The sequence below is a fragment of the Pagrus major genome, chromosome 2, assembly GCF_040436345.1.
Source record: "Pagrus major chromosome 2, Pma_NU_1.0".
Taxonomy (NCBI): Eukaryota; Metazoa; Chordata; class Actinopteri; order Spariformes; family Sparidae; genus Pagrus; species Pagrus major.
Window position 1 is genome coordinate 7640833 of NC_133216.1, and position 14333 is coordinate 7655165.

Consider the following 14333-nt stretch of genomic DNA (forward strand, 5'->3'; position numbering starts at 1 on the left):
TCACAGCAGCGACTGTAGCATCACTGGGTCTCAGAGTTCCTGCTGTTTTCTGGGAATATCAGATTTGTCAAAACAGAGTCTCATTAAATCGTTTGATATGTTGTGGCAAAATATCAAACAAGACACAAATGGAACGCTCCCATTAGAGACTGAAATGTTAATTTTGCTTCCATTATAGTTGTGAAAAAGATTCCAAAACGGTTACATTTCCCTGAACATTTCAGTTTTCCATTCCATTTTTCACACTTTTTACCTCCTCCTGTTGCAAGTGCTAGAAAGCTATGCATAAAATACATGCATTCATCAGGTTTTCAGGAGTTTATGCTACTCCTGACTGTCACAACTCAAACCCGATAACACAAACTTCAGCCTTCTAGCTTTTTCCACAAAAGAAGGATTTTCTACAAACCAAGTGCTTGAACAACCCCAGTTCTGCTAGACTGATATCCTAAGGCAGGTATGACGACACGTATCATCATCTAGGGAACAAGCCTGGGCCTGGGGTTTCTATACTTTAGGGAATTTGCCTTTGCTTTGTTAACCTTGGCTCTACACACTTACTTTGGCAGCGTATTAAGGCAGGGAAAGGGAATCATCAAACAGGGTTTCCCTTCTGTTTTCCAAAGGGAAATTGAGGGCACTTCAGTGGGAAGCATCTAAGCTTCTGCCACGTTTTACTAATGTACTACAAGGAACTTTTACCTGGTCATGAAACAGTCTCAGTTTAATACTGTAGCCTCTATATGACCTACATAAGCAAACAAGACCATCAACAAGAAGATTGTCTATTTTTATGGCGGAGTAATGAATTGATTGGTCTCACAGCCTGAGGAAATAAGCTGCTCAGTCTGGTGGTGCAGTACATATTCATATTACAGTTACTGATCTTACACAGCCACAAATGGAAACATAACCTCCTCACTGTGTATCCTGCAAACAACTGTGTTTAAAAATAAATATAGTATTAAAACTACTTTGCATCATTCTTGGACTCACTTTCAAAACAAATGCACATGCTAGGCAGATCATGATCTTTAGACACAAGGTAATAGTGCTCATACTGCTTTTGTTCACAGTGGCCCCCAGAATGAACAATAAATACAAGTTCCTTGTAACTGCTTTAAAATTTTATGTGATATACAATCACTAGCAGGATAAAAAATATATAAGACATTTCTGTTGCTCTTCTAAATCATTATCTATCAATACTGCAGTTAGGGCTCTCTTCTGTCCCAGCAGACACATCCAAGCAGAAGATGCTTTTCCAACTAAACAAGGACTGTTGAGCGGTAATCTTTTTCAGTCAGTAATCTGACAGAAAAAAAGAAACTACAATAGAGACGAAGAGGCATAAAACTAAGAGATATCTGCTGATAATTATCCAACATCTTGAGCCAAGGACACTCAAGGAAAAAGACAGAAAAGCCTTAATTGGCTAACTCAATAGCTAATTGATAATACAACAATGAAACCTTTCATCAGCCTGTTTTTGCTTGCTTGCCTTGTAAAAAGAGCCAATCATTAATATTGGCACTTTTCTTTTTTCAAGAAGAATTACATTGGCTTAAGTCTGTTAAAAATGAATGTTTCATCCCCTCAGCAATGAGCACAGGTTCTTCACTTGTTCCGTCACTGCAGCAATCAGCACACATTATTTTACTTTAGTCATCTCTGCTCTCCACACACACATGTTGAAGTAAAAATAAATTTGGAGATACACGTTGCCTTTTGTGTTGAATAGAGTAATAAACACAGCAAATGGGTATTTTATGGGTAATAAACATAGCAAAGATAGCTGCATTGCAGACCAGTGAGAAAATTACAACTCAAAGTTAGCGACTAAGGACATACGGGACCAGTAAGCCACTTAAATCACTCTCCATCTAAAAAGATTAGCCTAAAATCTTTGCGTAATTCAGTTTTTCAGCCCCAAAGTGAAGCAGCTGTTACCCAGGAATAGCTCCTCTAATCAACTCCCAGATGTTTCCTCACAAAATATTTTTCCATAACAATAAAATGACTACCTAATATTTTATTAGCTGCAGCACAGATGGACAGTGAGGAAAATTTAACACCTTAAAATCTCTTTTAAAAACAACAACTGGCCCAGCTATGTAATTTCCTAGAGCTCAAACATACTTTATGCATATGATTCATACTGCAGCTCCCAAGGACAGAGGAATGTTATACCCCCCAAGTAAAGTGTAGGGGAGACAGTTTCATTAATAACAGGGTTGAAACGCACAGAGAAGTGCAGAGTCATCATCTGTGCTGTGATGGGGATATTATAGCACACACAGTCCATATTAACCTGACAACTGCATGTAAGTGCATGCTCCACCTTACTTTTGTTTTGCTCTAGCACGCTATGGGGAGAAAGCTAATCCCCCCTAACCTAGGATTAGACAGAAGGGCAAAACAAGGGAGATGGATTCAAGTATGCACTCAGTGTCACAAGCGATTACACACCGATAACATAGAAGATGCAGAAGATCTACACGGCAGATGTTATTGCAAGAAAATGGCTCAGAGGATTTATTAGGTCGAGGTACTCAGAGTGACCTGAACTTATCTTGTTTCATGAATCAGAAATAACAAACAAAACAAGCTTGTTGAGGTGGGCTTTTAAGACTTGTATTGGAAACTGGAAAGCAGAAACATTCCTCTCTGTTTCAAGGGCTAGGATGTAAGAAAAAAATGTTCTAGTCAGGAATTTGATCTGGTTGTGCAGACCCATTCCACTACAAATCTGAAGGATAGATTTTCATACTCTATGCACTTTACACACCAAACAGGTCTCACGAGTCCAATGGAAAACACAAAGATACCTTGGACATAGCTGCAGAATCTGACCTTCAAAAGTATTACATTTTTATGAACTGAACAATCAATGATCCTTTGCTGCCTCTTTGTAGCTCAGCGAAAGAAAGAAAAAAATGCGATGGTAGCGAGTGCCTGGGAGGAGAAACAAAGGCCAGAGCAGTGTGTCTGTCAGTAGGAACATCACTGATGCTGAGTGACTGGCTAGAGGCAGACAGGGATTCAACTCCACAAACAACTGCTTGGGAATGCCAGGACTTGAGTGTGTGCTCAGGTAAGCTCACCTGAATGCACCTGAATTCTCAGGAGAAAAGGGGAGGGTTCGAGTCCAATGAAACACAGCAATTAACTGACTTAGAATGACAAGAGCAGCCCCCTCCCCACCAAACACACATACAAACATCCAGATACTGATCTTGCTCTAAACAAGTCACTTTCTAACTGACTGAAAGAGGTTTCTGGCCCACGCCTATCCCTTCTCTTCTGTGCGTGACTCTGCTGTCCAGGTGTAATGTTTTTCCAAAACAGAAAACAGACACCCAGAAAATGTACATGTGTAATTTCAGTCCTCTGTGATTATTCTTTCAAAGCTCTGACAAGCTCGACAAATAGCCAGACACACAAGCAGCTCTGACAAGTAAGCCTGGCTATCTCCTCTTTGACAAAAGCACCTTAAAAACAGTTGTAAAGGTACATGGTAGCAGCTTTCTGAAATTAAAAAGAAACTAGAAACAGAGGAGAAAATGTACATTAATAACATATGATTATAAAGTTATAGAATATTACAAAGAATGCGGAGTATAATTCTAAAGTGATTTCAGTATTATTTTGATGTCTGTTCAATCACAACAGGATTAAAAGTAGAAGTGTTTACGTCACACTGTGAGAATCCTCATATGGAGACACATACTGATTAAAAATGATAAGCATTTTGGGATGTGGACTAATTGCCATGGTGTTATTAGTGACAGAAAGCCCATCTGTTGTCTTTATGTAGCCAAGTTAATTGAGTGAAACAGCAACGTCTCTTCAATTTTGAATTACATAAGCATAATTCAAAATATAATAATAATTTATTCAGCTAAAAAAACAATTCACTAGGCGTGTATCATTCTTTTTAGCAGTTTTTATAAAATCATGAATATTTAAAGCAAAGGTTATTATTGCTGTGTAAGTTGGACAAGTCCAACATAGATTTAGGTCTGGGCTCTGAACACTCCATTTACAGTGTAAATGACATGTCAAGCAGCAGATGCATCGCTGCCAAGAAGAATTCAACCCCTTGGTGACTCAATTTAGGAGAGCCAAGACTGTGTCCTGTACCAAGACCATCCATCTATCAGGGAAACTAAGAACTCAGCTTCAACAGCTAAAACAACCTTGTGGTCAGATGTCAGACTGCCATAAGTATTTGGATTGGGCTTAATGAATGACTTGGCATTTTCCATCCATTCTCCAACTGTGGAAAACATGCCAAGAGTAAATTAGCGCTCTGCCCTGTAATGAGTGCAGGTTGTAAGTCACTTTATTTTTGGACTGACAATGGAGCCAGCAGAAATCCTGTAACAATAAGCTGTGTGAGGCACTGATCCCAGTACAGTAAACTCATCTTTGAGCAGAGGCAAAGTGCAATCTGGTAATGTCAGGGGCTATAACTGGTGCTGAAATTATTAGTCTATTAATCTATCAGCCAACCAACAGAAAAGCAGCATCTTATCTACAGTAAGAGACAATGGATACTTGTTGAAAAGTTTATCAGGTAAAATTTTGCTGTTTCCAGCTTCTCCCATGCAGTGGTTTGCTGCTTATCTTTGTGTTTAGTTGGAAGGAACAAGCAATTTGAAGTCCTCACTTTGTGCTGCATGGGAAATGTCATGGGGACTGTCTATGTAATTTGCATATGTCGAGAATTGTTCATCCCATCTACTTCACACCTGGCAGGTTTTTTGCTGAGGACCCAAGGAAGTGCAGTGTCAAATCTGGTGCATTTTGGACACATGACACATTCAATATTTATACATTTTGCATAAACAGCGAAAACTGCTCTGTGCAGTAGCGGGGGCGTGGCTTCAGTGCTCTGGCTTCATGGCTCTGCAGACTGACGCTAGGCTTATACATGATTCTTCTCATGTGATCTCATAGGCAAGCAGACATAAACAAAATGGAGATTAGCGTGGTGCATCAACTTGCTGTAGTAATGCGTTGCAGTGAGAAAAAAACAAAAAAACAGAAGGTTACATAGGTCTGGATGAGTGGGGAGACGACAATGTGCTCCATTCCTTGGCAGTACCATCACCTGCTCTGTGATATTATCTAGGTGGCCAGAGTCTGTGAGCAGTTCAGGAGGCTAGGACTGGATCTGTAAACCCCTTCACATTACCAGATAACCTGTGCCAAACAGCATGTTTTGAACAGGCACTGCACTAGTAGATTTAATGATCAATCAATTATTCTGAAGGAAAAAATGTAATAATCATTTGCTGCAGCCCTGGTTTTGTCTATTGATATTGTATGTATGTATTGTAAACACAATGACCGTCACACTAAAATACATATGCACACACATTCAGTTACACATGATAATTAGTAGTCATGCATACACTCTAAGCTGTGCACACTTTTATGGTTCATCACAGCTGTTGGCAAAAACCCCTGGAATCCAACTGAGCAGCTGCAACATGAAAAGTAACTTTTCACCCTAAAAAAAAAGATTGCCAAAATGTAGTTGGAAAATTTCCCAATGAACTTGAAGTAAGAAGGAGAGTGTTTTCCACTGCTGAACATGACAGAGTGCAGCTGTGTGCCAGTGTACACCATTCAGCTCCTCCCCAACACCAATGTTCAAAGAGCTGGAGGCTCTGTCTGGGGATTTAGGGCAGCCACCAGCACAGCTTAAATCTTATTAAAAAATGTTCACTGACTGCCTCACAAGCTGCAGTGCAGCATGTGGCAAGTCCTTATGGATGGGTCATGCAACAGGACTCTTTATCAATTTGTCAAGCCATTTAGGTGCCACTATCAAGCAAAATTCCCGTGTCATAGGATGACATTTTAGAGATATGTGATGTCTCTGACCACTGCAATTTCATGCTTTGTTTCATTTGAGCACATAACTATGATTGAGGACAGAATAAGACATGTACTGATTTGAATCCTCTTAACAAGTCTAAAAGTAATGTAAAACTGTCAGAAGTGCTGAAAAAAGGGAATCTAATTGCCAGTTCTGTAAGACACAACTGTGTCATCCAGCATCAAGAAAGCCTGACAGAGAAAGAAAGTGACAGAGAGAGAAGTGCAAAAAGATGCATGACAAATAACCCAATATAGACAACAAAAAATGGACCAATTGGATGGACCTCGCTTAAAAACAAAAGAGCTCTTCATAGACTCGGTTCTTGCCAGGAGCTCAGGTAAAGCACTTGCATTCAGCATCACTACCTGATAAGGGTTTGTCCCCTGCATTTTAGTCATCACTCATTAGCACCCCATCCACCTGTTGGCATTGATGTTAACCTGTCTATTATTCAGCCGAAGCCATAGATTAGTCCCGAGTCGAGAGATGAGAAAATGTGTACGGGGGCCCACTGAGGTGCTTGTGGGAAAAGTGGGCCCCTATTAGAGAGCTCCTTTGTGCTCACTCATCGCGGTTGAAGGGTAGCAAAAAGGACACACTGTCAGGCACGCTGCTTCTGCTAATCGGCAACACCGGCATGATTGCCTCAAACCACTAACTGAGCCTGTGCCTGATTACATATCTGCTGTGGAAGGAAGGTCCCCGCTAATTGTTCTACTAATTACTTACTTGCTAAATCAATCATTACTTTCTAAATCAGGAGGCCCTTGCAAGGAAAAAATAATGGGTGATCATGGGTGAGGCACTATAAGACTAGACCACGCTGTACTGCACGGTAAGACTATGATGTTTGGATAAAAGGTTAATAAGCGTGGGAGCTCTGACATTCAAATGTTTTGGCTGACCTACTGGTTGACTGGAAATCAACAGAGCATAACACAAACAAACGTTAGCTGTAAATCCTATATTTTCCTTTCCTTCTCATTAACTGCAGTTTCTCAATTACTCATGCTGAAAAAAATGGGAAACCGTGTGAAGTTATTGTTCTGGAAATCTCTCCCATCTGTGCGCACAGCTTTTGCAGAGTAATTCTGCTAAATTAGCCACATTGTTAGGCACATGCAAGCTTTTCTTTTCCCTTCTTGAAGAAATCTGAGTTTCTCAAAATTAAACTTGACACAGGGTAAACTAAATTCAGTATTTCAGCCTCAAAAGTTAGCATGACAAAGACTCATTTCAACCTTAATGGTGTGCCTGCCACATAGTGTAATTTCAAGAGGGCATGTTTAAATAAAGGAACTTACCACTGTCCTCGATGGAGAAATAGAAGATGTCGTTTGTTGCATTGTCCCCATCTCTCAGAACATAGCATATGTTCATCTCGTCAATTTCAGCTGAAAAAGAAAAACACTTGTGTAAATATCCATTACTTCCTACTCATAAAGGTTTACATCAGTTATTGGGCTTAAATGACAAATGGGGAAATATGTCCAATTGGTTCCTGACAGACTATTTGTCCATAACTACTCCTGAGCCCTGCTATAAGAAGCAGACTGAGGCTGCGTGATGGAATGTATTCACTGCATAGTGTCAGGGGAATCTGAAAGGAGAAACTGCCTGGTAACAAGGGCTGTATATCTATTAGACTCCTGAAAGACACAGAACATAAAGAATAGCTTGATTGTTGTGGTTCCATCACATTCGTCTGGTTGCCATCCTGATAGTGTGGTGCTAGACAGGGTTCTTTATAGTCCCAGATCTGAAAGATTCTGAAGTTTACAGTCCTTGCTGTCTTCAATATTTGATGTCAAAACATTTTCCTTCAAAGGGACCAATGCATAAAAATGCATAGCCACCGATTTCAAATGCCCAGGAGATAGTGTCTTTATTTACTGTTTGTTTACTCTTGTGAGAACTCTTGAAATATTGAACAGGCCTCTTGGGGAAAGCATCTCACAGCAACTCTGTAAATAAAGGCAGGGAATACATGGATATTGACTGTACACTGATGCCGCTACCCTGATACTTGACATTTACCAAGACACCTCTCTGGTCTGCTTGAAATACAACTTTTGTACACATGTTTGCAAAGCCAGTGGTCTGCTGTGAGCACTATGCCACCCCCTCCTTGTCTTATGTGAGAAATTATGACGCTGGTAATGTACAAATCACCACTGGTTCTCTTCCTAAGTGAAATGCACGCTGAAAAATGCACTCCTCTAGTGAGATCTGGTCAGCCTCAGGCACTGGCATACTTCATCTCTCTAAATAGGCAGTCTCTTGAGTGAAAACAAAAACCTTTATGCTTGAACTCAGCATTTTTCAGGCATCAGAGGAGAGTAAGTTTAGCAGAGTGAGTAAATGTAAAATGAGCTTGAGAGTGGACTCAGGAGAATTAAAAATGGCCTTCAATGTGAGTCTCAGTAGTAGAGTACAAATCTAACAAATTGCAAATCTGTTGAAAGGCAGCTCTCTTACCTTGTGTGAAGATGGTGATTGTGGCATTTCCTCTGCCGAGGTTGATTAGGTAGCCGTGTTCTGGGGCAACAGTAATCCTAAAGGTCACAGAATCCTGAATGCTGTCTCTGTCTTCTGCTTTAAGGGTCTTACTGGTGAACACAAACCCCAAGTGGCCAGTCTCAAGAACCCGCAGTGTTGAGGCACCCTTGTTCACCACAATCTGCGGTACCCCATTATCCACCGGGAGGACAGTAATCTTCATCACTTGAGGCTTTCGAGTTTCAAATACTGTGTCTGGGAAGATGTAGAAGTCTGTGTGAGTGCCATCAGTGACAATGAAGGAGAAGCTGTCCTCCGCACTCTCCGTGCCATCATGCTTGTAGCTGATCATGTTCTCATTCAGGTCCTGCTTTGTAAAGGAGGTGACAGGCCGGGTGTTGTTAAAGAGCAGGCGACCATGAACTGGGATTTGAGTGACTATGAACTTCAAGAGGCGATCAACGGTGTCTCTGTCCTCCACTGTTAACTCAAAAGGCGTGATGAGTTTGTTTTCTCCCTCGGTCACCACCAGGCTGTGTATCGTCACCACGGGCTTTTTATTGTCCACGTCACTGATGGAAATGCGGAAGGTGCGGAACACAGGGTTGTAGCCGTCTGTCACTTCAAATTCAAAGCTGTCCATTTTCACTTCATCATCAGCAGTGTGGATGTAGTAGATTTTGTTGCCAGCCAGCTGCAGCTGAGTGAAGGATGAGATGGGCATCCCAGGTGTGTCAGTGCACTCCAGGTGTCCTCTCATTGGAGCTCTTGTGATTGTGAAAACCAAGTATTCGTCTGGGCTGTTGAGGTCACTGGTACTTAGCAGGTCTGTTGTCAGACTAACCCTGCCACCCTCTTTAAGTGATACACCTTTACTGATGACGTCTGGGAAAACCATGTCAATGCCACCCACTGTGACATAGAAGTATCTGTCAATCAAAGGGTTGATGCCATCTGTCACATCAAATTTGATAAGGTCACGAATCCCCTCTTGCCCATTATGGATGTATATAATCAAATCCTGATCCACTTCATTTTGAGTAAAGTTCATTCCGACTGTGATATTTTGCAATGTCCCAGAAGGCGTTGTCCTCTGTAAATACCCCTGACCGGGCCCATAGCGAATAATGTAAGTCAGTGTGCTATCCTCAGAGTCCAGATCAGTCGCTTTTAAAACGTTGCTGTTTATGACTTTCACGTCACCTATCTCAACTTCAAGGCCATCATTGATTGCCATCCTCGGGGTCTCGTCGTCCACAGGGATAATCATAACTATTACTGTTTTCTCTACACTGAACTTTCCATCTGTGAGAACAATATCAAAGCTGTCCTCTGTGGTCTCTGAGTCATCATGCTCATACACAATGCTGGAGGCCTCCCGGATCTGATCCAAGGTGAAGTTAGAGATAGGGACAGTGCCGGTAGTGAGCTGATTGAGAATAAATCCGTGCTTGGGGGGTTTGGTGATAATGAATGTGAGCTGATCAGAGGGGAGATCTGCATCAGCACCATTCAGAATGGGAGTGTCGATGACTATGTTCATGCCCTCCATAACTACAAACTCTCTCATGTAAATCTCTGGCTTTTCATCATTAGAGGGGATTATGGAGATAGGGAAAAAGTGCCTTTCAGAGAAATTGATGCCATCAGAGCATCTGAACGTAAACCTGTCCTCCACTGGCTCGACTCCTTTGTGGATGCTTTGAACATAGTAAATGTGATTCTGTCTGATGTCCTTGATGGTGAAAGCACTTATAGCTGTACCGGACCTGGATTTCTCTGAGCCGGGGGCAGGGGAGACATTTTCCACATACCCTGAAGTCGGTTGTACAATGATTGTACAGAGGAGGTCATCGTTGGGGGTGTCGACATCATCAGTGCTTATATGAAGAATCTGAATTACATTCTTCTCTCCCTCTACAACAGTGAACTGCGGACCCACAAAGACCTCTGGAGCCTGGCTGTCCAGGGGAAGAATAGTCACATGCACTCTGACACCTGTGATTTTATTTCCTCCCACAGTCCACTCATCAGACATGTCCGTCAAAGTGAGATTGAAAAAGTCCTCCTTTGTTGTCAAGCCTATCTCCCCGCTGGTATGAGCATAGACCACAAGGCCATTTATAATATCAGCCTGGGTGAATGTACGGGAGGGGACACCTCTCACCAGAATTTCACCTAATGATGGTGGGTCCTCCACAATGAAGGTCAAACGAAGGTCATCAGTGTCCTCATCTCTTCCCTGAATGACATTACTTGTTATTTCTGTTGCTCCATTTTCCAGCACATCTATATATGAGCCAATTGTACCAGCTGGGAGACTGATAGTTGGAGTCTCATCATCAATTGGCTTTACACTAATCTTTATAGTGATTGGGACAACATGGACCCCATCACTGACGTCTATTTGTATTGAATCGACTGTGGATTCATCCCCATTATGGATATATGAAATTCTGCCGTTTCCAATATCCTCTAGGCTGAAAGTGTTTCCTTTTGTCATGTCAGTGAATGTATACAGGATCTGGCCGTGCAGTGGAGGCTGAGTAACAGTGAAGGATATTTGTTGGCGTTCTGTGTCTGTGTCTGAGGTGTCTAGCTCTGCACTTCTAATGATATGTGTGCCGCGCTCGAGCACAGTAAATCCAGAGTTTGTTATTTGAGGCGGCTTGTTGTCCACAGGCTTTAAAAGTATAGTGAAAACTCCTTCCACAATATTTCCAGAAACATCCTCCACGGTGTACCTGAACTGTAAAACATGAGTGGTAATTCCGAGCTCAAGATCAGGCGGTTTGTACGCTATTTTATGGTGATTAATTTGTGCCTGAGTGAAAGTTGTGACCTCAGTGTTTGGCTTTTCAGTTAATACCAGTGCTCCCAGTACAACCGGGCTATTCTCATCTGTGTCAGTCGGAGGCTGGATGATTGTGTATTTGAGATCCCGATCCTCTGAGTCCAGGTCAGTGTAACGAAGGAATTTCTTTCGGAAGTAAGTAAGCTGATACTCGTGCACAGTCATTTGTAGAGTCGTGCCAGGGAAGAGCTCAGGTGGGAGGTCGTCGACAGGGAGAATTTTGATAATGAACGAGCTCTCGCCTGATTGGTTCGGTGGGTCATTGTCATCTTGAACTCTAAACACAAACTGATCCATTACTGTGCTGGTGCTGTGAGGCCCGATGTGCTTGTAAAACAGTTTACCATCAATAATATCTTGCTGCAGCCACTCAGTCACTACTTTCTCATACACTTCATCCTCTGTATTAAACTTCCAGGTTGATGGGTCCTCTGGGGCCTCAGACTGACGCAGCAGCACCTGCCCAATTGTGGAAAAGGGAGGCTCTATTGTGAATTTAATTGAGGAATCCTCTGAGTCGATGTCTGCTGCACTGAGCATAAGGGAGGAGATTGGCATCATTTGGTTTTTGAATAAAACCAAACCAGTGTTGGCATTGATTATCGGAGGCTCGTCATCAGTTGGCACAACAGTAATGGGAAACAGAAACTCCACCTCATTTGTGCCATCTGTCATCCTGAAAATAATATTATCACTGTATGTGTCACTGCCATCGTGTTGATAAATGACAACTCCAGCATCGAGGTCACCCGGGGTAAAAAATTTCCTCTTCGAGCCCAGAACGGTTAATTCTCCGTGCCTCAGTCCTTCGATAACAGTGATTTGGACTTTGTCTAAATTGTCTTCATCGCTGATTTCCAGAGTCTCTGAAGTGGACAGAGGTCTGGACTGACCCTCATATAGTAACTGGCCTGTATTCCTAGTCACCACAGGGGCCAACGTGTTCATAGGCTTAACAACAATCATGAAAGCAAAAGGGTCTGACACAGCCCCCTCTGTGTCCACAACCTCAAACTCAATCTGGAAAATCCGCTCAGTGTCTGAGTCCACAGCAGGGGGTTTGTAGGCGATTTTCAGGTCTTTGAGGTCTCCTTGGTAGAACGAGGTTATTGGTAAATTCCTATCATCCGTGCTCACTATGTAGCCCTCCTCAAAGGACAGGCTGGATGTGATGTTGAAAATTAATTCGTCAGGATTAGACTCGACATCCTCTGCAGCCAGCATGTCCATGGTTATCGCTGTCATTACAAACTGGTCTACTTCCATCATCATCATAGCAACAAAGCTGGGTTTGGGGGCCGTGTTCTCCTCTCCTTCTCTGATCCTCACCAAAATTTGGAAAAATTCCTGCTTGAGCAAATTGCCTTCCTTATCATGTAACTCCACAAGCATTGGAATGTAATCTCTGTTTGGAGACTTCAAAGCAAAAGTGTGCTGATAACGGATGTTCATTTTAATAAATTCATCACAGTCCACCATTGTTCCAAGGCTGTCCTCATCCACAAGTTTTCCATACCTGGGCAGCACGCTGCCACTGGAGAGAGAGGCTATTTTGCATTGTTGTACACTTTTATCATAAGTGAATTCTAAAATTCTTCTATCTATGGGGTTACTTGTACCGAGCAGTTTCTCAACAGTGAGTGGCATATTTTTGGTTAACACTTCCAGCTGTGTGAAAATGACTTCCACCTCCATCATAAAAGGGATTATAATGGTATCCGTTTGGGTGTCATACCTGAGTTGTAATCTCACTCTGTCCCTCGGAGGACTCCTGGAGCCAAAGTGAGAATACTTCACGTCGTTGGGGCCAAATTCACAGGGAAACTTTTTCGGAGACAGGTGTCCAGGCCTTTGAGACAGGGGGTCATTGTCCAGGACTGTTATGCTGCATCTATCACCGGGCTGAACTTGGATAACCAAATCGTTGATGGGATCAATGAAGACTGATCTCCCGAAAGGCACGCGGATCCCATTATTGGCAACCAATATCGTGTCCTCTGACGGCTCGGACCTCAAGGCGTATGATAATCCATAGCTGTCAAAAACCTGCGCGGCTGCATCACCTGTCAGAATCACGGCCAGCAGAATGAAAGCAGCGCCAGTCGCGTGCAGATGCGGGTGAATAATCCAAGCCATTTGTAGTGTGGAACCGCAGAGAAGACACGTTGAACTTTGCGCATACACGCTTGTAAACTAAGTGCGGCGGTTAAAGTTGCAGGAATATGAAATCAGAGTTGGATGATATCACGCACCTATGGGCACCAAGGTGCACCATTCTCTCGCAGCAGCAGCACACTGATAACCTAAACTTCATACTCCTGCTTTGCCGGAGTAAGGAGAGTTACGCCCTCCTCTCAGCCGATTGGTTCATATCCCTGCTGGAATGCGTTTGTCAGGTTTTAAATGGATGTGGCTGGTGTCAGTCTGGCCAGACAAAACGATGCCGCGTGGGTTGGACCTCATCAGGCTGAATAAGGTAAGAAAAAGACGGATAAGGTGATGTTTGGGCACAAATCAAAGATTTCTAGGCTGCAGTGTGCGCAGGAATATGAATATGTTCATTTTACACACCAAAAGCAGAACAAATCTCTCTGTTAGATGTTGTTTTAAAAAATTATCTACATTTGTTCTCCAGTCAAAGCAATTCACTCGCTCCAGAGTATTCCTGGTAATCAGGGGAAGCAGAAAATCAGAAGTGCAGCTGTGCTTAACAGTCCTCACTGGTATTCTGACTGGAGAAAGCTTTGTCTCCCTCTCGTGGTTTGCGTTGTTGAGGACTCCACATTACCAGCAGACATCACACCCTGCCTTCGATGTTTAGGCACATTTCCCACCTTCTTTTTTTCCCTCATGAAAACCTGGTCTGTCTTGAAATCCTTTGATTTCATTGCATGTGCAATGCCACTTCAGTAGGCTATAAACTGCTGTGACAAGGAACACAATGGAGCGAAGCCCCTATAGCTGTGTGTATGTGTGAGGTGGTGTGGTCTGTCTGCAGACACACACACCAGAGCTGATGGAGAAGAAGCACTGCAGGAGATGAACTGTGTCCACTGTCGTGCAATGTAGCAAATCAATGTGGCCACA

General features: G+C 42.6%; 1 protein-coding gene across 1 annotated transcript in view; it reads right to left on the reverse strand.

The window, feature by feature from the left end:
* frem2b (FRAS1 related extracellular matrix 2b) overlaps positions 1-13382 on the reverse strand; it is a 55630-nt gene extending 42248 nt beyond the window's left edge. The window contains exons 1-2 of the mRNA XM_073490847.1: positions 8372-13382; positions 7198-7287 (exon numbers count right to left, since the gene is read on the reverse strand). Of these exons, the coding sequence (XP_073346948.1) occupies positions 7198-7287; positions 8372-13382 (5101 nt within the window). The remainder of the gene's footprint in view (positions 1-7197; positions 7288-8371) is intronic.
* Positions 13383-14333: the final 951 nt, after the last annotated feature.